Raw genomic sequence first — 21,951 nt, 5'->3', positions numbered from 1 at the left:
ATAAGTAGAAGAATAGAAATCCCGATAATTTGCATGAAAAAAACAATAACAAATGTCAATATATTCATATTATGAGATATGTTGGGGGTGGGGCGCCTACGCCATGATAGGGGTGTGGTGGGTTAATGTCAGAAATTTGTCATGTTTTACTTCAATTCTTTATGCCATAGATATACCACACTATTATGTGAAGTTAAAATCAAATAGTATCATAAACGTATCTTGTTTTGGTTATATTATGCTTTTTGTACCTAAATTCAAGGAACCTATTTCAATTAACCGCTAGAATCGGTTACTATTTGTGAATTTTAGAATTTCAATAGAAAACATGTTCTTTTCTCGCATAATGTTGATATTTAAGGAAAAAGTATGGTAAATTACAGTTTTAGAGTCCGTTGGAAAATGTTCAATTTCCATGGCGAAGCTGCCCCATGGGTGGGGAGGCTTCGCCACTTTTTAGACATTTTGTAAATTCTCAAAAATAATATTTTAGAAAAAAAATTATAACCACTTATATATCAAAACTTATAGTCAAGATACGCTAATATTTGTATCAAAAATAATATTTGAAAAAAACTTTAACGGTGTCGGTATGAGAACATTTTGAACAAAAACGTGGCGAAGGCGCCCCATGTTACCATATATACCACAGATAGTCCTTGTGGCCCTGAGTATAATTTTGTCTTGCACAAGTCCATACTTCCCGAGATGTGGGCCACTGAAATTCCAAAAATTCTATTGTTTCCAGGCCGACTACTTAGAAAATTTTACAATTTACAAGAAAATTTTGTTCTCATTCCCGAGAATGTCATTGGTATGGAGTTGTGCAAGACAAAATGTATATCATTATACTCAGGGCCACAAGGGCAATATGTAGTACATATATTAGGTATCAAGATGTTCCGAAAATAGTTCCCCCTTTTTTCGTACAGTTTATAGGCTGATGCAAAGCCGATTTCATTTTTACTTTTTAAATTTGTCATACTCTATCCGTTTACTTTTTAACATCACTGTGTATTTACTAACTAAACACAGCTGTTTCTCTGTTTTGATAAAGTGACAACTGAACACAGCAGCGATCGTATGTTATTGTTTTGCAACTGTTGCCATTTCACAAAGAAATGCTTCCTTAAAACAAAACAGATTATCATATATAATTGTTAACATAAAATCAAAATTGTCGTCCAAACCACTGCAACAATCATCATTTTAATAAAAGGAAGGTACTATAATCAAAACTGTCTGTATCTATGTCAATTCCAAAATAACATTTTTCATTATCAATTCCATGTTCCCCAAAACATAACCATTTACTGGATGTTGGCAACCCATAAACTGATAATAGATGTATTAGATAATAGTCAGTAGTCGCGTTCCTACACGATCAATTCAACTGTTAGAAAGGGGGTTGGTTTTCTTCGATTGATTTTCCGATTTTCCACTTAAATGGCTCTACGTTTAGCTGCTCGTTCCTTAGCCAAGTTGGCTAAAGGTCAAGCTCAACCAGCTGTACTCAGCAGAGGCTTGACACACTATCCCGTGAATGATCAAATCTTTGGTTTAGATGAAGAAAAACAAAAGTTGCGTGAAACAGCTTTCAATTTCTTCCAAAAAGAATTGGCCCCCTTTGCTAAGGAAATTGATAAGAATGACGACTTCCCGTAAGTTATGCAAATCATTCAGAAAGTGTTTTTTTATACGAATGTGTGACATGAATATTTTAGTGATATTCGCAACTTCTGGAAGAAAATGGGTGATTTGGGTTTCTTGGGCATAACAGCTGAACCCGAATTTGGTGGTACTGGCGGCAGTTATTTGGATCACTGCATCATCATGGAGGAAATTTCTCGGTATGTAGCAGCGATTGTAAAATTGTTATCGTATATTAATTCGTGTGTTGTTGGGTTTTTTGCATTTAGTGCTGCCGGTGGTATTGCCTTATCTTATGGCGCCCATTCCAATTTGTGTATCAATCAATTGACCAAAAACGCCACCCCAGAACAAAAAGAAAAATACCTTCCCAAGTTATGCAGTGGTGAACATATTGGAGGTTTGGCCATGTCTGAACCCGGTGCTGGTTCCGATGTTGTCTCCATGAAATTGCGAGCCGAACGCAAGGGCGATTACTATGTTTTGAATGGTACCAAATTTTGGATTACAAATGGATCCATTGCTGACACCTTGATTGTATATGCCAAAACCGGCACCAGTCCAGCTGATGGCCATGGAATTACAGCCTTCATCATTGATACTGCTTCTGAAGGTTTCAGCATTGCCCAAAAGTTAGATAAATTGGGTATGCGTGGTAGCCCCACCTGTGAATTGGTCTTTGAGAATCTTAAAGTTCCAGCCAAAAACATCTTGGGCAAAGAAAATAAGGGTGTTTATGTTTTGATGTCTGGTTTGGACTTTGAACGTTTGGTCTTGGCTGCTGGTCCTGTTGGTTTGATGCAAGCCGCCGTAGATGTTGCTTTCGATTATGCCCATCAACGTAAACAAAAGGGTAAATTGATTGCTGAATTCCAGCTGATGCAAGGTAAAATGGCTGATATGTACACCACTTTGAGTGCCTGCCGTTCGTATTTGTACAGTGTGGCTCGTGCCTGTGATGCTGGCCATAATAGCTCCAAGGATTGTGCTGGTGTAATCCTTTACTGTGCCGAAAAGGCCACTCAAGTCGCTTTGGAAGCCATTCAAACTTTGGGTGGTAATGGTTACATCAATGAATATCCCACAGGTCGCATTATGCGTGATGCTAAGCTGTACGAGATTGGTGCTGGCACTTCGGAAATTCGTCGTTGGCTGATTGGTCGTCAATTGAATTTGGAATATAAGTAGAGGTGAATGAGACCATGATGACGAAATGTTACATTTCAATTGTGATTGTTATAACACGGAACCAGTTTGCATTTATATTTTTACATAATTTGAGTTGCTATATAATGATAATTGAGCCGCAATATCATGATAATTATTCTACTTAAGTTTTAATGTTAATTTTTACCTCCAAGACTAAATGATGCATTTATTTCAAACATATTTTTATATTGGTGATTATTATGTGTGAAACACTTTAAATTGCAGAGCTTCCATATATACAATAAAATATACTTTTAACTATATTGCAGACATTTGTTGTTTTATTGAAATTGCTTTTTTATTATTGTTTTTTTAACTTTTTACCACAAAATTCTAATAATTTCTAATTAAAGCAAAGTCGGCATAAACAAGTAAAGAATGAAGCAAATGCCGGCATCTAAAAATACAGAGTCTAAGGGTTATTATTATATGTTTTCTTTTAATATTGGCTGGATTTGGAAAAGAAAAATAAAACAATTTGTCATCATTAAAAATACAATTTTCACATAATAAGTTAATACCAAGAAGGTCCTCCTAGAAATTCACTGATCACATTTAGTTAACCGGAACGCTATAAATCTGTTCGAAAAATTCAAACTATAACAAAAGAAGTCTTAAAATAATGGGAGTATGTCTGTAAAAAACATCAATACATCAATAGGTCATGGTGCAATGACAATGTTCTTAAGAAGTTTGGAATTGTCCCCGAAAAAACTTTTACCATCGTAATTCAAGAAACGAATGCAATTTTCTCAGGAAGTACGGACTTGCTCCTGATAAAACATTTAGCGTATGGTGGCAGGGAATACAAGTTGTTGCAACAAAAATCAAAGCGATTCGAGAACTGGTCCTAAACTGAACTTTTCCGAAATTTTGTGTGGGAGGTACCCGTAATTCATCTAAGTCTGCAAAAATTCCTGAACATTTTTGAATTTTAGTGGGGGAGGTACCGGAAGAAGTGGACCGACATAACCCATCTTCGAACTTAAACTAAGTTTGGACAAAATATTATGAAAGCCAAATTTTGAACCGAATCGGTTAATCCGTTCGAGAGTTATCGTGCGCTCCAGCCAGCCAGACAGATAGACGGACATAGCTCAATCGACTTCAAATTGTCTGAAACACATTTCGTCCAAACATACTTGGGGTCTAAAAACCATTATTTCGATGAGGCACATTTTGTCCTCCCTTTGAGGGTGACGACATCTCTCGTTAGCATATACAAATTAGAGGAATACATTTCAATAAAAAATATCTAAAGGTAAAAAAATGTACGATGGAAACTTCTAAAACCTCCTTTGCTATTGATTTTTGTAGTCATCTGCTGAGGGCATTTAACTGGCGACAAAGCTGATTCTTTTTACTCCTTAATTCTGTCGTCATAACTCAACTCGAAAGAGAATTAATTCAAATGTCACTCACGGTGATCTTGAAGCAATATTAAATGGAAGGTGCTTACACCTGGGAAGTTTTTGCGGATTCTGAAACTACAATGTTCATAGATGAAAAAATTAAAAAAAAAACGAAAAAATCGACATTTTTAGGGTTTTTTTAGGTTTTTACGATTATGCTTGGAAACCGCAAGTTCTATCGAAATGGGACTAAAGAAAATGTTGTGGCTATGAAAATTTTGTGGGTTTTACCATTATTGAGATATAGAAGTTCACATTGGGACAATGCATTGACTGTATCGTCTCCTTATAAAACAATGTCTTGACTGCAATTTTCCAACATAAACTTATATCAGCCTTATCATGAACGGCAATTCCCGTGATTTTTTCCTTTTCCCCCTTCGGCTTATCATGGAGAAGGTCGGAAGGGAAAAAATCCTTCGATTGTGATAGTCGAAAGGTAGAGCGAAAAATGTTTGTGAAATAATTCGCAAATAAATTGATGGGAAATTGGACAAAAATATTAATAAAAACATCATATTTTGCAATATTTAAAACAAAAATGACTTTAAGCACTCTAAATGACTTTTATGGGAAAGCAAAAAATGTGTATGTCCCACGAACATCCCCAAACATCCAAGAGAAAACTACAGCATGTCAACACTAAAAGTTATCTAAGGTTTTATCTTTTCTGTTTATCTCTTTTTCGCCTCTTTTCCATCTCCCCCATGGACCGCGATAAGGCGAAAAAGTGAAAGGGAAAATTGTTTCACTTGCGAAATTTTTCACTTGTGAAAATCCATGATAAGGTTGTATATCTCGAAAATGGTACAACCTAGGAAAAAAATACGAAAACCAAAGGGTTACGTTGAGGGTTACGTATTTGGGCATTGCAGGTGACGATATATATCTAACAAGTAAAAAAGTATCAGTCCAGATACGAGATACGAGAGATATACCCTCAGCCTGTGTATATTGAAACAATTTTTCCCCAAAAAACGTATGTGTTTAGGGGGTTTAAAAATTTTTGGGCGTTTGAACCGACATAAATTTTGATTAGGATTAAAGATCAAAAGTTTTGCGGAGGAGATACTAAAAGGAATGGATCTCCAGCCACTACATATGGTGCCTATGGGGTTTTTACATCCTTTGGGCTGTTTTCTCAAGAAGTATGGACTTGCCCCTGAAAAAAACGTTTACCATCGTAATTGAGGCAGCGAATGCAAGTTGCTTCAACAAAAATAAAAGTGATTCGAGAGCAGGTCTTAAAGTGAACTTATCCGAAATTTTGTGTAGGAGGTACCGGATGGAGTAGACAAATATAGTCCATATTTGAACCTGATCAATATCAGCAAGATATATTAGGATGTGTAAAGTATGGACCAATTCGGCCACTCCCTTCAAGAGTTATCGTACGAACAATTTTTCCGAACTTTTTTGAACTTTTGTGGGGGAGGTACCTGAAGGAGTGGACCGATATGGCTTATCTTCGAACTTAAACTATGTTTGGACAAAATATTACTAAGGCTAAATGTTGGACCGAATCGGCAGATCCACTCTAGAGTTATCTTGCGCTCCAACCACCTCACACGGTGTCATAGGGGTTTTTTGCTACTTTCATGCTATTTTCTCAGGAAGTATGGACTTGCCCCTAATGAAACTTGTACCGTCGTATTGGGGGCAGCGAATACAAGGTGCTAAAACAAAAATCAAAGCGATTCGAGAGATGACCCTAAAATTAACTTTTCCGAAATTTTGTGTGGGAGGTACCCGAAGGAGTGGACCGATATAATCCATATTCGAAATTGATGTATGCCTAGAGGTAGTATTACCATATGCAATGTTTGGTTCAATTCGGTTACTCCCTTCGAGAGTTATCGTGCGCACAATTTATGCGACAATTTTTGAAAATTTGTGGGGGAGTTACCTAAAGGAGTGGACCTATATGGCCATCGTCGAACTTAAATCAAATCTGGACAAAATATTTGGATACCCAAAATTTGATCCGTTCAGACAGACGGACGGACATTGTTAGATCTACTCAAAATTGTCTGAAACGGATATCGTACAAACATATTTGGGGTCTAAAACCATTATTTCGATGAGGCTCATTTTTGGTCGTATCAAAGTGTATATATCCTCAATAAGCTAAAGGCTGAGGGTATAATTATATGGGTCTGGCCAGATTCATGTGGTAAACAATATGGGTGTTAAACGAAGTTGGGAACAAATATTACGAAATCCATATTTTTGACCGAATCGTCTGATCCGTTCGAGAGAGTCATCGTGCACATCATTCAGCCACAATACATGTTGCCATAGGGGTTTTATAGCCTTGGGGCTATTTTCCCAGGAAGTATAGACTTGCACCCGAAAAAACTTGTACCGCCGTAATGGCCGCAGCAAATTCAAGTTTTTACAATAAAGATCAAAGTGATTCGGGAGAACGCCTTAAATTGCATTTTTTTTTGCAAATTTTGTATGGTAGGCACCCGAAGGAGTTGACATATATAGTCCATATTGGAACATGATCTATGCCTCGTAGAACTATTATGATATTCAAAGTACGGACCAAATCGGATACGCCTTTCAAGAGTTATCGTGCTCAATTTTCCGAACTTTTGTGGGTAAGGTACCGGAAGGAGTAGACCGATATAACCCATCTCTGAACTTAAACTAAGTTTGGGCAAAATATTACGAAAGCCATATACCCTCGTTAGCATAAATGCTGAGGGTATAAAAAATCCGACTTCCTAATTTGAACTTATATAACTCAATAATGGTAAAAACTACGAAGATATCGTGAAAGTCAGTCTTGTATAGAATTTTCAGGGCTACAAAATGTTCCTTAGTCCCATTTCGATAGGACTTGCGGTTTCCAAGCAAAATCGTGAAAACTTAAAAAACTTGAATCGCGCTCCTGCGATTTTTTTGTTTTTTGATTTTTCTCATCTATGAACATTGTAGTTTCAGAATCCACAAAAACTTTCCAGGTGTAAGCACCTTCCATTTAGGAGTCGATTATGGATAGCAACCCAACTCTAGTTGCGTTGCCGACAACAAATTTAATGAGAGAAAATTATATTTCTGCTTTGAAATTCAAACTTTTTACAATTAAATTAATAGCTTAAGTTTAAAAACACTGATATTGAATGAATTTGACAAATATTTCCGTCTTTTTACTTATTTTAATTGTATGATTTTCTCTTCTGGCAGCGCAACTACAGTTGAGTTGCTATCCATAATCGACCCCTTAAAGTTGCTTCAAGAAAGTAATGAAATGTATTTTTACTTGATTTGATTTAAGGTTCGGATCAATAGATTTAACAGCATACTTTAAGGCATACTAATTCCAAATTTCTATATATAAAAATGTCCTACATTGACATCCCTATTTCGGTGCCAAATACAAAATTTCTTAAAGCCTATTTTAGGGAGCTACTTTTAAAACATATTTTCGTTATTCCTGAAAGTATGCTCTGAGTTTTTAATTTTAAAATAGGAAACACTTTCTTCTAAATTCTGATCGCCTGGTATTTTGACAAAATTGCACAACGCAGCAAACCAGCCCTGAAAAAACAAACAAACGCACGTGCATCAGACACACTTCACCCCTCACATCACGCCTAAAGCATTTTGTTCATTCCATTTCCTCCAATTTTTGGGGCTAAAATAGCTCATTTAGACTAGCTATAAATCCTCGACTGGATTGTCAGCTGATTTTTGTTCATAGCACAATTACCAAGGTAGATGCATCAGCCCATCTGATCGAATTTGAAAAGTCAAAAGAATTTTTTGTAAATTGAATTCGTTTCAAACAAGTAAAAAAGTATCAGTCGGCTTTGCCGACAGAGATATACCCTCAGCCTGTGTATATTGAAACAATTTTTTTTCCAAAAAACGCATGTATTTAGGGAGTTTTAAAAATTTTGGGCGTTTGAACTGACAAAAATGTTGATTAGGATTTAATATCAAAAGTTTTGCGGAGGAGATACTAAAAAGAATGGATCTCCAGCCACTACATATGGTACCATAGGGGTTTTTTAGAACTTCAGGGATGTTTGCTCAAGAAGTATGAACTTGCCCCTGAAACAACTTTTACCATCGCAATTGAGGCAGCAATGCAAGTTGCTTCAACAAAAATCAAAGTGATTCGAAAGCAGGTCTTAAAGTGAACATGTATCCGAAATTTTGAGTGGGAGGTACCGGATGGAGTGGACAAATATAGTCCATAGTTGAACCTGATCTATATCTGGTAGATATATTAGGATGTGTAAAGTATGGACCAATTCGGCCACTCTCTTCAAGAGTTATCGTACGCACAATTTTTTCGAACATTTTTGAACTTTTGTGGGGGAGGTACCTGAAGGAGTGGACCGATATGGCTTATCTTCGAACTTAAACTATGTTTGGACAAAATATTACTACGGCCAAACTTTGGACCGAATCGGCAGACCTGTTCGAGAGTTATTTTGCCCTCCAACCTCCTCACACGGTGTCATAGGGGTTTTTTGCAACTTTCAGGCTATTTTCTCAGGAAGTATGGACTTGCCTCTGATGAAACTTATACCGTCGTATGGAGGGCAGTGAACACAAGTTGCTAAAGCAAAAATCAAAGCGATTCGAGAGATGGTCCTAAACTGAACTTTTCCAAATTTTTGTGTGGGAGGTACCCGACGGAGTGGACCAATTGAGTCCATATTAAAACCTGATCTAAGTCTGGTACACGCTCCACGATGGGCAAAGTATGGACCATATCGGTTACTCCCTTCAAGAGTTATCGTGCGCACAAATTTTCCGAACATTTTCGAACTTTTGTGGGGGAGGTACCGGAAGGAGTGGACCGATATAGCTCATCTTCGAACTTAAACTAAGTTTGGGCAAAATATTACGAAAGCCAAAATTTGAACCGAATCAGTTCATCCGTTCGAGAGTTATCGTGCGCTCCAGCCAGCCAGACAGACAGACAGACGGACGGACATTGCTCAATCGACTCCAAATTGTCTGAAACACATTTCGTCCAAACATACTTGGGGTCTAAAACCATTATTTCGATGAGGCACATTTTGCCCGTATGAAAGTGTATATACCCTTCATAGCCTAAAGGCTGAGGGTATAAAAAATGTCTAAATGTAAAAAAAGCTAAAAAATGCTATATATTTTGGAAATTAGCAATCTTTCCGTTATCCAAATAGGTCTTAACTCCGGTTATTGATTTTTGTAGTCAATAGTTGAGGGTATTTAACTGGCGGCAAAGCTGATTGTTTTTATACCCTCATCCTTTAGGCTAAAGAGGGTATTTACACTCTGATACGACCAAAAATGTGCCTCATCGAAATAATGGTTTTAGACCCCAAGTATGTTTGTACGATATCCGTTTCAGACAATTTTGAGTAGATCTAGCAATGTCCTTCCGTCTGTCTGGCTGGCTGGTGCGCTCGATAACTCTCGAACGGATCAATCGATTCGGTTCAAAATTTGGCTAAATTTTGGATATCGAAATATTTTGTCCAGATTTGATTTAAGTGCGACGATGGGCCATATAGGTCCACCCCTTCAGGTACCTCCCCCACAAATGTTCAAAAATTGTGCGCACGTTACCTCTCGAAGGGAGTAACCGAATTGAACCAAACTTTGCATATGGTAATACTACCTCTAGGCATACATCAGGTTCGAATATGGATTATATCGGTCCACTCCTTTAGGTACCTCCCACACAAAACTTGAAATAAGTGCAGTTTAGTGACACCTCACGAATCGTTATGAAATTTTTTATAACAGGATGTTCGTGCGGCCACCGTTACGTCATTGCAATTTTTTCGAGGGCAAGTCCATAGTTCCAGAGAAAATGGCGCATAACCTCAAAAAAAAAAAAAAAATTATAAATAAAGTTCGCGAGTTCAAATAAACCGTGGCCAAATATAAAAGGAGTTGGCGTTGTCAGATGAATTTTGGTATAAATACTTATAGTTCACTGACAATGTCGAGACTCAATCGGTCCACTCCTTCGGGTACTTCCCAGGCCCGTTCAAGAATCGCTTTGATTTTTCTTGTAGCAACTTGCATCCACTGCCCCCCATATAACGGTATAATCTTCATCAGGGACAAGTCCATACTTCCTGAGAAAATAGCCTGAAAGGTACAAAAAAGACCTATGACACCGTGTGTAGTGGTTGGAGCGCAACATAACTCTCGAACGGATCTGCCAATTCGGCCCAAAATTTGGCATTCGTAATATTTTGTCCAAACATAGTTTAAGTTCGAAGATAAACCATATCGGTCCACTCCTTCAGGTACCTCTCTCACAAACGTTCAAAAATGTTCGAAAAAATTATGCGCACGATAACTCTTGAAGGGAGTGACCGATGTAATCCATACCCTGCACATCCTAATATATCTACCAGATATAGACCAGGTTCGAATATGGAGTAGATTTGTCTACTCCTTTTGGTACCTCCCACACAAAATTTCGGATAAGTTCACTTTAAGACCTGCCCTCGAATCACTTTGATTTTTGTTGAAGCGATTTGTATTCGCTACCACCATTACGACGGTAAAGTCCATATTTCTTGGTCCATATTTCCCGAAAGGTGTAAAAAACCCTATGTCACCATATGTGGCTCTCGAACTGTTCTACCGATTTGGTGCAACAATTGGTCTTCGCCATCTTTTATCCAAACTTAGTTTCATGGGACCCATATCGGTCCTCCCTAAGGGTACCTCCCCCACAAAAGTTCAACATTTTTGTTAATTCCTAATCCACATTTTTGTCGGCAAGTTCAAATGTTCAAAAAGGGCCACAAAATTCTGAAGAGACCCTAAATACATGAAATCTGTCCGTAGATAAAAGTTTTAATTCACATTGGCTGAGGGTACATCTCAGTCGGCAAAGCCGACTGACACTTTTTTACTTGTTTACTCCTTAATTCTGTAGTCATAACAGCTCAACTCGAAAAAGAATTAATTCAAATATCACTCACGGTGATCTTGAAACAACTTTAAATGGAAGGTGCTTACACCTGGTAAGTTTTTGCGGATTCTGAAACTACAATGTTCATAGATAAAAAAAATCGACCGAGCGCTTTTTAAATAAATCGCGATTCAAGTTGACATTTTTAAGGGCTTTTTAGATTTTCACGATTTTGCTTGGAAACCGCAAGTCCTATCGAAATGGGACTAAAGAAAATGTTGTGGCTAAGAAAATTCTCTACATGATTGAAATTTATGATAATTTCGTAGGTTTTACCATTATCGAGATATAGAAGTTCAAATTGGGACAATTCACTGACTATCTCCTTATAAAACAATTTCTTGACTTTAATTTCACAACTTAAACTTATATATCTCGAAAATGGTACAACCTAGGAAAAATACGAAAGCCAATCTTGTAGAGAATTTTTACTGCTAAATGATTCCTTCTGTAGTGGGATTCTGTAACTCATTTTTGCTGTTATCGATAATTGTCGGTAAAATTAAAATGCTTATAATTTCGATAATTAACGAAAATTTTCGGTAAGTTAACGATGAATAAAAAGTAGTCGCTAGCCTCTACCGACACAAACAGTGATGCCAACTTTTCTTTATGTTTTTAGTCATAATTTTGCGATTTAATTTTACCGATTTTTGTCGGTAACAGCAAAAATGAGTTACAGAATCCCACTACTGGTCTCTTTTCGATAAGACTTACCGTTTTTAAGCAAATTGTGAAAACCTAACAAAACTAAAAATGTGACCTGAACATCTACATATATATCTCAAAAATGGTAAAACCTATGAACAAATAACAACGGTCAATCCTCTAGAGAATTTTCACAGCTACAACATTTTCTTTAGCCCCATTCCAATAGGTCTTGCGGTTTCCAAGCAAAATCGTAAAAACCTAAAATAAACCTAAAAAATGTGAATTTTGACAGCTATTTATTTAAAAATCCCTCCAGCGATTTTTCTTGGTTTTGGATTTTTCTCATCTATGACAAGTAACAAAGTATCAGTCGGCTTTGCCGACAGAGATATACCCTCAGCCTGTGCAAATTGAAACACTTTTTCACAAAAAAATTATGTATTTAGTGGGTTTCAAAATTGTGGTCGTATGAATCGACAAAAATGTTGATTAAGATTAAAGTTCAAAAATTTTGCGGAAAAGGTACTTAAAGTAATGGACCGACATTGACCATGGGGGTGCCATAGGGGGTTTTTACACCCTTCGGGCTGTTTTTTCAAGAAGTATGGACTTGCCCCTGAAACAACTTTTACCATCGTAATTGATGCAGCGAATGTAAGTTGCTTCAACAAAAATCAAAGTGATTCATTAGCAGGTCTTAAAGTGAACTTATCCAAAATTTTGTGTGGGAGGTACGGGATGGAGTGGACAAATATAGTCCATATTCGAACCTGATCTATATCTGGTAGATATTATGAGAATGTGTAAAGTATGGACCAAATCGGTCACTCCCATCAAGAGTTATTGTGCGCACAATTTTTCTGAATATTTTTGAACATTTGTGGGGTAGGTACCTGAAGGAGTGGACCGATATTGCTTATCTACGAAGTTAAACTAAGTTTGGAAACAATATTACAAAGGCCAAATTTTGGCCGGAATCGGCATATCCGTTCGAGAATTATCTTGCGCTTCCACCCATAAACTTGGTGTCATAGGGTTTGTTTTTCAACTTTCAGGCTATTTTTTTTAGGAAGTATGGACTTGCCTCTGAGGAAACTTGTACCTTAGTATATGGGACAGTGAATACAAGATGTTACAACAAGGCGATTCGAGAGCAGGTCCTAAACTGAAGTTTTCCGAAATTGTGTGTGGGAGGTACTCGAAGGAGTTTACCGATTGAGTCCATATTGGAACCTCATCTAAGTCTGGTAGAAATTTCATAACGTGCAAAGTATGGACCAAATCGGTTACTCCCTTCAAGAGTTATCGTACGCACAAATTTTCCGAACATTTTCGAACTTTTGTGGGGGAGGTACCGGAAGGAGTGGACCGATATAATCCATCTTTGAACTTGAACTAAGTTTGGACAAAATATTACGAAAGCCAAATTTTGGACCGAATCGGCAGATCCGTTCGAGAGTTATCTTGCGCTCCAACCACTAACCACGGTGTCATAGGGTTTTTTGTAACTTTCAGGCTATTTTCTCAGGAAGTATGGACCTGCTCCTAATTAAAGTTACAGCGTCGTATAGAGGACAGCGAGTACAACTTGCGTAAACAAAAATCAAAGCGATTCGAGACCAGGTCCTAAACTGAACTTTTCCGAAATTTTGTGTGGGAGGTACCCGAAGGAGTGGACCGATTGAGTCCATATTGGAACCTCATCTAAGTTTGGTAGAAATTACACGATGTGTAAAGTATGGACCAAATCGGTTAATCCCTACAAGAGTTATCGTGCGCACAAGTTTTGCTACAATTTTTGAACATTTGTGGGGGAGGTACCTGAAGGAGTGGACCTATATGGTCCATCTTCGAACTTAAATCGAATCTGGACAAAATATTTCGATACCCAAAATTTGAACCGAATCGATTGATCTATTCTAGAGTTATCGTGCACACCAGCCAGCCAGACAGACGGACGGACATTGCTAGATCTACTCAAAATTGTCTGAAACGGATATCGTACAAACATACTTGGGGTCTAAAACCATTATTTCGATGAGGCACATTTTTGGTCGTATCAAAGTGTACATACCCTCTTTAGCCTAAAGGCTGAGGGTATAAATATTGCCGTTTCAGAATCCGCAGAAACTTTCCAGGTGTAAGAGGTTTTCACTTAAAGTTAGTTAAGGCGCCCCATTTTTGAACTTGCTTTATAAGGTACCGATACAGTCAATGCATTATCCCAATTTGAACTTCTATACCTCAATAACGATAAAACCTACGAAATTATCATAATGGTCTATTTTGTAGACAATTTTCATAGCCACAACATTTTCTTTATTCCCATTTCAATAGGTCTGGCGGTTTCCAAGCAAAATCGTGAAAACCTAAAAAACCCCTAAAAATGTATCTTGAATCGCGATTTATTTAAGAAGCGCTCCTGCGATTTTTTTTTTGTGTTTTTTTTTCTTTCTCATCTATGAACGTTGTAGTTTCAGAATCCGCAAAAACTTCTCAGGTGTAAGGTGCCATTTAAAGTTGCTTCAAGAGCACCGTGCATTATAAAAACGACCTTCGTGTTAAATAAGGCAAAATAAGAAAGTCCTTTTATGTTGGCTATGGAAAGTAACGAAATGTATTTTTTACTTCATTTTATTTAAGGATCGGATCAATAGAATTGACAGCATACTTTAATTTTATATAAAAATTTCTTACATTGACATCCCTATTTCGGTGCAAAATACAAAATTTTTTAAAGCATAGTTTAGGGAGTTACTTTTAAAACATATTGTCGTTATTCCTAAAAGTATGCTCTGAATTTTTAATTTTAAAAAAATAGGAAACACTTTCTTCTAAATTCTGATCGCCTGGTATTTGGACAAAATTGCGCAAAGCAGCAAGCAGCAATAAAAAATCAGCGCTGAAAAAAACACACGTGCGTGTTTTGAGAGACACTTCACCCCTCACTTCAGGCCTAAAGCATTTTGTTCATTCCATTTACTCCATTTTTTGTGAATTTTTGGGGCTAAGATTCATTAATTAGGTCATTTCAAAAGAAAAGTACACACTAGTCCGTCCATGAAATAAATACTCGAAAAATAAGCGTAAATGTGGTGAACAAAGTGTTTGAAGCGTGAAGTGTGTCTCAGAACATACCCAACAAATTTCCTTCCTCTACTTCAACCTTTTTATTTCGTTTTGGAACAAATATTTTTCTTAGAATTTTTTTCTTTTTTGTAAATAAAAAATACAAACTCTTTTATTTTAATATTTTTCAATGTTTTATTTTTTATACACAAAATGACATAAAAATACACATACACATTTATTAATTTTAATTAAATATAAAATAATTATTTTTTCTTTTGTTGTTTTTCTTGTATTTATACACATATATATATACGCAAGGATTCGAATAATAATGATCTTTCAAGAGTATGTTGTATATATACAGAAACATTATAATATTAAAAGAGAATTGTGGACAAATTGATAATTGAGAAAATGTCGAATCAAACTTGTTGGGGGGGACATGTTTTAAAATTGAAATTTTTAATACAAAAACATCATATTTGTTTGAAGAGCGAGTAAAATATGCATGCATACAAGAAATATAGATTATTAATTAATAAATAAGACAATAATGAATGGTATTTGTATTTATTTTAATAATAGAATTGTGGATTTTAGTTAGATTTAGATTTTAAGGTTATACGAATATTTTACTTTTTTAATTTAGTTTAGAAATGGGTTAGTATCCAGAATAGTAGTATTAATTAATTAGTATGTTTTATAATTAATTAATTTATGTTTTTTTATTAATAATTTCCATTCAAGTTTCCTTTTATTTTCGTTTTTTTTATTAAATTAGTAAAATTTTCCAAAAATCTTTTTATTGTTGGCAAAAACATTGGCATTACAATGTGTGCTTTGTGTTTGGTTATCTTGGGGGGGTTGTGAAAAATAGTTTTAGTTCCATAAGTTAGCATTTTATACTTATATACTCTGTTTTAATACAAAAATGTTAAATTATTATAAAAAACTAATTTGTTACACTTAAAAGCACTTTTGGCAAACTGTTTTTTCACTTTTGTTTTTTTTTTAATACCATCTATAAAATTATTTCATAAAATAGTACTTTTTTGTTGTTTTTCTGCTTGAGTGTGTGTGTGTGTGTACGCTATAATTTTTTATTTTAATTATTTTTCCAAACGAAAACTGTGCGATTCGGTTTTCTTTTCGGTTCTTGTTTCGGACGTTTGGGAAAATGTTTTACGTTCCATAACACGTTGTGTCATTGAAGTTAGACGCTGGCTACCCTGATCGATGAGACTTACTTTACCAGATTCGCTATTCAATGTCATTTGGCTAAAGCTTGATTCCAATGGTTTTACTCCGGTTTCAGAATTTTTATCGTAATTGCGGGTTTCGTATCTGAAAGAAAGGAAATAAATATTTTTAATGAACAATTTGGGGATAAACTCATTTTTTTGTAGAATGTTTAATGGAAGACCGAATAGACTTCTAATTGAAGACTGAGTGGGCATCTAGTAGGAGGTGCAACGGTTTTCTAGTAGGAAATTGAATGGTCTCCCAATAAAATACTGAAGGGTCTTTTAATGGAAGACCTAATGGTCTTCTCTTAAAAGGCTAAATTGGTCTTCTAATAGAAGACTGAATAGGCTTCTTGTGGAAGACCTAATATTCTTTCAGTAAGCCTTCTAATGGGAGAATGCATGGTTTTCTAGAGGACTATACGGTCTTCTAGAGGAGGACTCTATGGACGTTCAATAGAAGACTGAATTGTCTTCTAATAGAAGACGGAATGGTCTTCTAATTGGAGACTGTACGCACTTTTAGAAGAGGACTGCATGGACTTCTAATAGCAGACTGAATTGTTTCCTAATAGAAGACCTAATGGTCTTCTATTCTAATGGACGATTGGATGGTCTTCTAATAGAGGACTGAATGGTCTTCTTATGGAGGACTGAAAAGGTCTTTTAATAGAAAAATGGTCTTCTAATGAGATACTGAACCGTCTTCTAGTAGAAGACTGAATGCTATTCTAATGGACGAATGAATGTTCTTCTAGAGGATTATACGGTCTTCTGGAGGAAAACGCCATGGACTTTCAATAGAAGACTGAATTGTCTTCTAATAGATGACGAAATGGTCTTCTAATGGAAAACTGTACGGATTTTTAGAAGAGAACTGCATGGTCTTCTAATAGAAGACTTAATGGTTTCCTAATAGAAGACCTAATGGTCTTCTAATGGACGATTGAATGGCCTTCTAATAGGGGTCTGAATGGTCTTCTTATGGAGGACTGAATAGTCTTTTAGTAGTTGAATGAAAAGGTCTTCTAAAAGAAAACTGAATGGTCTTCTAATGAGAGACTGAATGGTCTTCCAATGGAAGATTGAATGGTATTCTAGTAGAAGACTGAATGCTATTCTAATGGAAGACTGAATGGTCTTCCAATAGAACCCCTAATGGTTATCTTATAGAAGGCTGAATGTTCTTCTGATAAAATTGGAAAACTTTTCAGCTCTTCTATACGAAGACATTTCAGCTCTTCTATACGAAGACCTTTCAGCTCTTCTATACGAAGACCTTTCAGCTCTTCTATACGAAGACCTTTCAGCTCTTCTATACGAAGACCTTTCAGCTCTTCTATACGAAGACCTTTCAGTTCTTCTATACGAAAACCTTTCAGGCTCTTCTATACGAAGACCTTTCAGGCTCTTCTATACGAAGACCTTTCAGGCTCTTCTATACGAAGACCGTTCAGGCTCTTCTATACGAAGACCTTTCAGGCTCTTCTATACGAAGACCTTTCAGGCTCTTCTATACGAAGACCTTTCAGGCTCTTCTATACGAAGACCTTTCAGGCTCTTCTATACGAAGACCTTTCAGGCTCTTCTATACGAAGACCTTTAAGGCTCTTCTATACGAAGACCTTTCAGGCTCTTCTATACGAAGACCTTTCAGGCTCTTCTATACGAAGACCTTTCAGGCTCTTCTATACGAAGACCTTTCAGGCTCTTCTATACGAAGACCTTTCAGGCTCTTCTATACGAAGACCTTTCAGGCTCTTCTATACGAAGACCTTTCAGGCTCTTCTATACGAAGACCTTTCAGGCTCTTCTATACGAAGACCTTTCAGGCTCTTCTATACGAAGACCTTTCAGGCTCTTCTATACGAAGACCTTTCAGGCTCTTCTATACGAAGACCTTTCAGGCTCTTCTATACGAAGACCTTTCAGCTCTTCTATACGAAGACCTTTCAGCTCTTCTTTCTATATGAAGACCTTTCAGCTCTTCTATATGAAGACCTTTCAGCTCTTCTATACGAAGACCTTTCAGCTCTTCTATACGAAGACCTTTCAGCTCTTCTATACGAAGACCTTTCAGCTCTTCTATATGAAGACCTTTCAGCTCTTCTATATGAAGACCTTTCAGCTCTTCTATACGAAGACCTTTCAGCTCTTCTATACGAAGACCTTTCAGCTCTTCTATACTAAGAAGACCTTTCAGCTCTTCTATACTAAGAAGACCTTTCAGCTCTTCTATACGAAGACCTTTCAGCTCTTCTATACGAAGACCTTTCAGCTCTTCTATACGAAGACCTTTCAGCTCTTCTATACGAAGACCATTCAGCTCTTCCATAAAAACACCTTTTAGTTATTTTTCTTCCTTCTAGTAATCTTCCTTCTATTCTCTTCTCTCTCTCTCTCTTTCCAACTTACCTTGATGTATAACCTTCATAGTTTTGTCCGGGATAAGCGTTATTGCTGGTTATTTGCACCACGCCACCTTGGCCGAATGTTTTATCATGCAGATCCTGAACACATGCCTCCAAATTACGATTCACCGTCGATGTATGCTGTTTTTGGGAATTTGTTGTTGTAGATCTTAATGAGGTTTGATTTGCTTCAAAACTTTGTTGTTGTTGCTGTTGATAACTACTACTGTTAGTGGGTGTTAGAGGACTAGATGGATTAGAACGAACACCAACACCACCACCATTTGTACCACCACTTGTGGTCACGGGACTACCAGGATATGGCCGGGGTACAGCATTAGCTGTCAATTTGGGATTTGAACGGAAAGTGTGTGTGGCTGTTTGCATTTGTGAAATTGTTGTCGATAGGGGTGGAGGAGGTGGTGGAAAGGCTGTTGTATCATTGTCACTGTGATTTTGTTGGGAGGAGGAGGGGGGTGGTGGTGGTGTTGGAGATACAGCACCTGGATGATGGAAGTGCTGTGGATTGGTGGCATAATTGTAGTGGTGTTTCTGTTGCTGCTGTTGTTGTTGGTAACTCATGTAACTAGGTGAGGCTGGTGGTTCCATGTGACCACCACCACTACCACCATAAGCACCAGCCGTCGCCGCCGGTGAACGTGTAAGAGTCTAAGACAAAAAGATGAATACAATTAGGTGGTTAGTTGTTGGGTTATTTTACAAGACACCATGAGAATGAAGCTTTTTTGTTTTAGAAATTAACAAAAACCACAAAAGAAAGAAGTTAAATGAAAAGGAGGTGTGAAATAATACTCAAATCAACGGGTGGATTAAGAGAATCAGGAAGTCTTTCAGCCCAAATATGAATATTCAGGTATGTGATGGAAAACGATTCGACTCGTTTTGCCATAAATCGAAATCGTATATCTCCAATTTTGATGAATATTTTATTGAAATTGAAAATGGATTTTAAAAATATTATTCAAATAACGGACGTTTGCGAAGCAAAACTATATATACCATCAATGGCACTCCGATTATATACCATTTCGATTCTTCAAATCGAGTCGATTCGGCTTTCATCACATACTCGATTAACTCCCCGTGAGTTTTCTCACATTTTCCTTTAAGTTGAAACTGCAGAAAAACAAAACTCACAGGTAGTTTACATTCATAATCACCCTGTTTATGAATATTTTTTCTTTGAAGAGTCATCGAGTTTTTAATAGGAAAAATTGAGTTTTTGGAGGATTTTTAACTGTCTGCATGCCTCTCACTCTCTTTTTGCATAACTTTGATACGAATGTATTCATTAGAGGACTATTAGGTCTTGTCCTCTAATCAATACCTTTATATAAAGGTTTTTCAAAGAGAGTCACAATATATGAAAAACTTTAATTAAAAATCCTTCCAAATCAAAAATTTTTTAATAAGAAGGCTTTTTGTATTGAGAATTATTTGGGAAGAAACTAATAAATTCCTGTTTGAGTTCCTTCAGAAGGAAAACACTCAACTCAAACAGAAATTGATGTGCTCAACATTGTCAGTCCAATTGTAACAGCTCGCTCGTGGGACATTTCTCACTTTCACTACCCCGACCCATTATCAATGAAATGGGAGGAACCAAAAAAAGACAAATAACATGTTTATACTTTAATAGCGAAGATTCAAGATGTTTGTCTCTGTTTGCCTTCTTCTTGTTCAGTTATAACAGGGTGATATTGTGAAAGTGAGATATCTCCCCCACAAGTGAACATTTATAATTGGGTTGTATTTAATTTAAAAACAAAGACCCTTCCAAGATGTTCGCCGATGATTTGAGTTTGTGTTCTGTGTAACGTTTTCATTAGAATATTAATATTATTTTTAATTTTAAATTTCAAATTAGTTTCCCCTTAACCTGGGAATCAAATTTTCTTTCAAATTGGAAATGTTAAATATTAAATTATTAATATTAAATTATAGATAATTAAAAACATTAATTAATCTAAAAATTAGTTACTTAAATTGGATTTGAACAAAAGTTTGGTTTAACAACACACTGTTAAATACAAATTACAAAAAATGTGTGTCCATTATTTGTTTGTATGATTGTCCACAAACGCAAAGTGTAAATCACAAAAAAAAAATGTGATTTTGTTTTTGTTTCGCATGTATCTATCGTAATGAATGAAAACATTTAGAACTGCACAAAATTAAGTAAACAAAATAAAATTAAAAATGCAACAGAAAAAGAAAGAAGAAATTAAAAATAGTTTCAAATAAATCATACATTATTTTGGCTCCTGTTGAGTGTTCCATAGGTAGACTGAGCATACTCCGAATCACTTTCATCGGTGGTAAATCCCTGGGCATTCTTTGCCCTGTTGCGGGCATGACGAATGAGTACCAGCTTTTGCCGGGCCTCCTCCAATTGTTTCTCCATGCGCAGTACATCGGAACGGGCATTAATTTCTTGGGCCATACCATCAACCATTGAGGTGTTGATGGTTAGCGTACGCTCTTCTTCATCCTTCAAACCCTGTTGGGCAGCTCGAACCAAATTGTCGGTGGATTTGATGACAGCATTACCGGCTGCCTGTAAACGTCTACCAGCCTCTGAATTGGGATTTGATTTAACCTTACAGGCAATCAACAATTGGGCTGTGGAGGCAGCAACGTGTTTGGCTGTTGAAATAAGCATTTCCTCTGTGCCATTACCGCGTACAAGATTTTGTGCAGCCTCTACCAGACTATGGGTGGCTGCGGCCACAAGACGGGCGGCAGAAATCAAACCCTCTGACCATTGACCATCATCGGAATTGGTGGCTGGGCGATAGGCAACCTTGCCTTGATCAATTAATTCACGTTGGGCAGCATTGGCGGCACGTACCAAGGCCGAAGAGGCAGCCATAATACCCTTGGCAGCTTCCAAAATCATTTCATCGAATTTCATGTTTTCATCAAGTTCAATCTGGTGGTGGGGAGGGGAAAAGAATTAATATTAGTTTCCACAATAATTAGGCAAAAATAAATCTTAATTTTAGCATGGTTTTTGGATTCTTAAAACTAATGCACCACACACCACTGACACCATTTGTTTTTTTATTTTTTTATGACACTTCCATGTGAGTTTTATGAGTTGTTGTTATTGTAATGAATTTGCAGTGTTGTTAGTTGTTCTAATGTTGAATCACAATAATAATATGTTTGATTCCTGGGTGTACTTTATAAATGCAACAACCAAGAATATCAAACATATCTTACTGGAATTAACATCTGTTTTGTATTTGCATTTTCCAAGGCCATAACCGTTAAATAGGGGTAAATGAAGCAATTTTATGAAGACGCACACACACATATATATACACTTA

The 21,951-nt window shown here is 36.6% G+C and overlaps 2 protein-coding genes across 9 annotated transcripts in view; one reads left to right on the top strand and one right to left on the bottom strand.

Moving 5' to 3' along the window:
* Positions 1 to 1,125: 1,125 nt before the first annotated feature.
* LOC141401902 (isovaleryl-CoA dehydrogenase, mitochondrial) lies at positions 1,126 to 3,127 on the top strand. Its single transcript, XM_073982459.1, has 4 exons — positions 1,126 to 1,223; positions 1,346 to 1,661; positions 1,725 to 1,850; positions 1,920 to 3,127. The coding sequence occupies exons 2-4, from the start codon at positions 1,447 to 1,449 to the stop codon at positions 2,836 to 2,838; spliced, it is 1,260 nt and encodes a 419-aa protein (XP_073838560.1). The 5' UTR covers positions 1,126 to 1,223; positions 1,346 to 1,446; the 3' UTR covers positions 2,839 to 3,127.
* Positions 3,128 to 15,110: 11,983 nt separating this feature from the next.
* rhea (Talin_middle and talin-RS domain-containing protein rhea) overlaps positions 15,111 to 21,951 on the bottom strand; it is a 114,782-nt gene continuing 107,941 nt past the window's right edge. For 5 of the 8 annotated variants that reach the window (XM_073985586.1, XM_073985584.1, XM_073985585.1 and 2 more), the window contains 3 exons: positions 20,871 to 21,551; positions 18,603 to 19,267; positions 15,111 to 16,287 (listed from right to left, as the gene is read on the bottom strand). In XM_073985586.1, coding sequence (XP_073841687.1) covers positions 16,053 to 16,287; positions 18,603 to 19,267; positions 20,871 to 21,551 — 1,581 coding nt within the window. In that variant the 3' untranslated portion in view covers positions 15,111 to 16,052. The remainder of the gene's footprint in view (positions 16,288 to 18,602; positions 19,268 to 20,870; positions 21,552 to 21,951) is intronic. The other 3 variants (XM_073985589.1, XM_073985590.1, XM_073985588.1) reach the window with 1 other exon arrangement.

Source organism: Musca autumnalis, unplaced genomic scaffold (assembly GCF_047663935.1).
Source record: "Musca autumnalis isolate F117 unplaced genomic scaffold, ASM4766393v1 scaffold_4, whole genome shotgun sequence".
Classification (NCBI taxonomy): domain Eukaryota; kingdom Metazoa; phylum Arthropoda; class Insecta; order Diptera; family Muscidae; genus Musca; species Musca autumnalis.
Note: the sequence above shows the minus strand (reverse complement) of the source record. Positions and strands in the feature narration are given on the sequence as shown.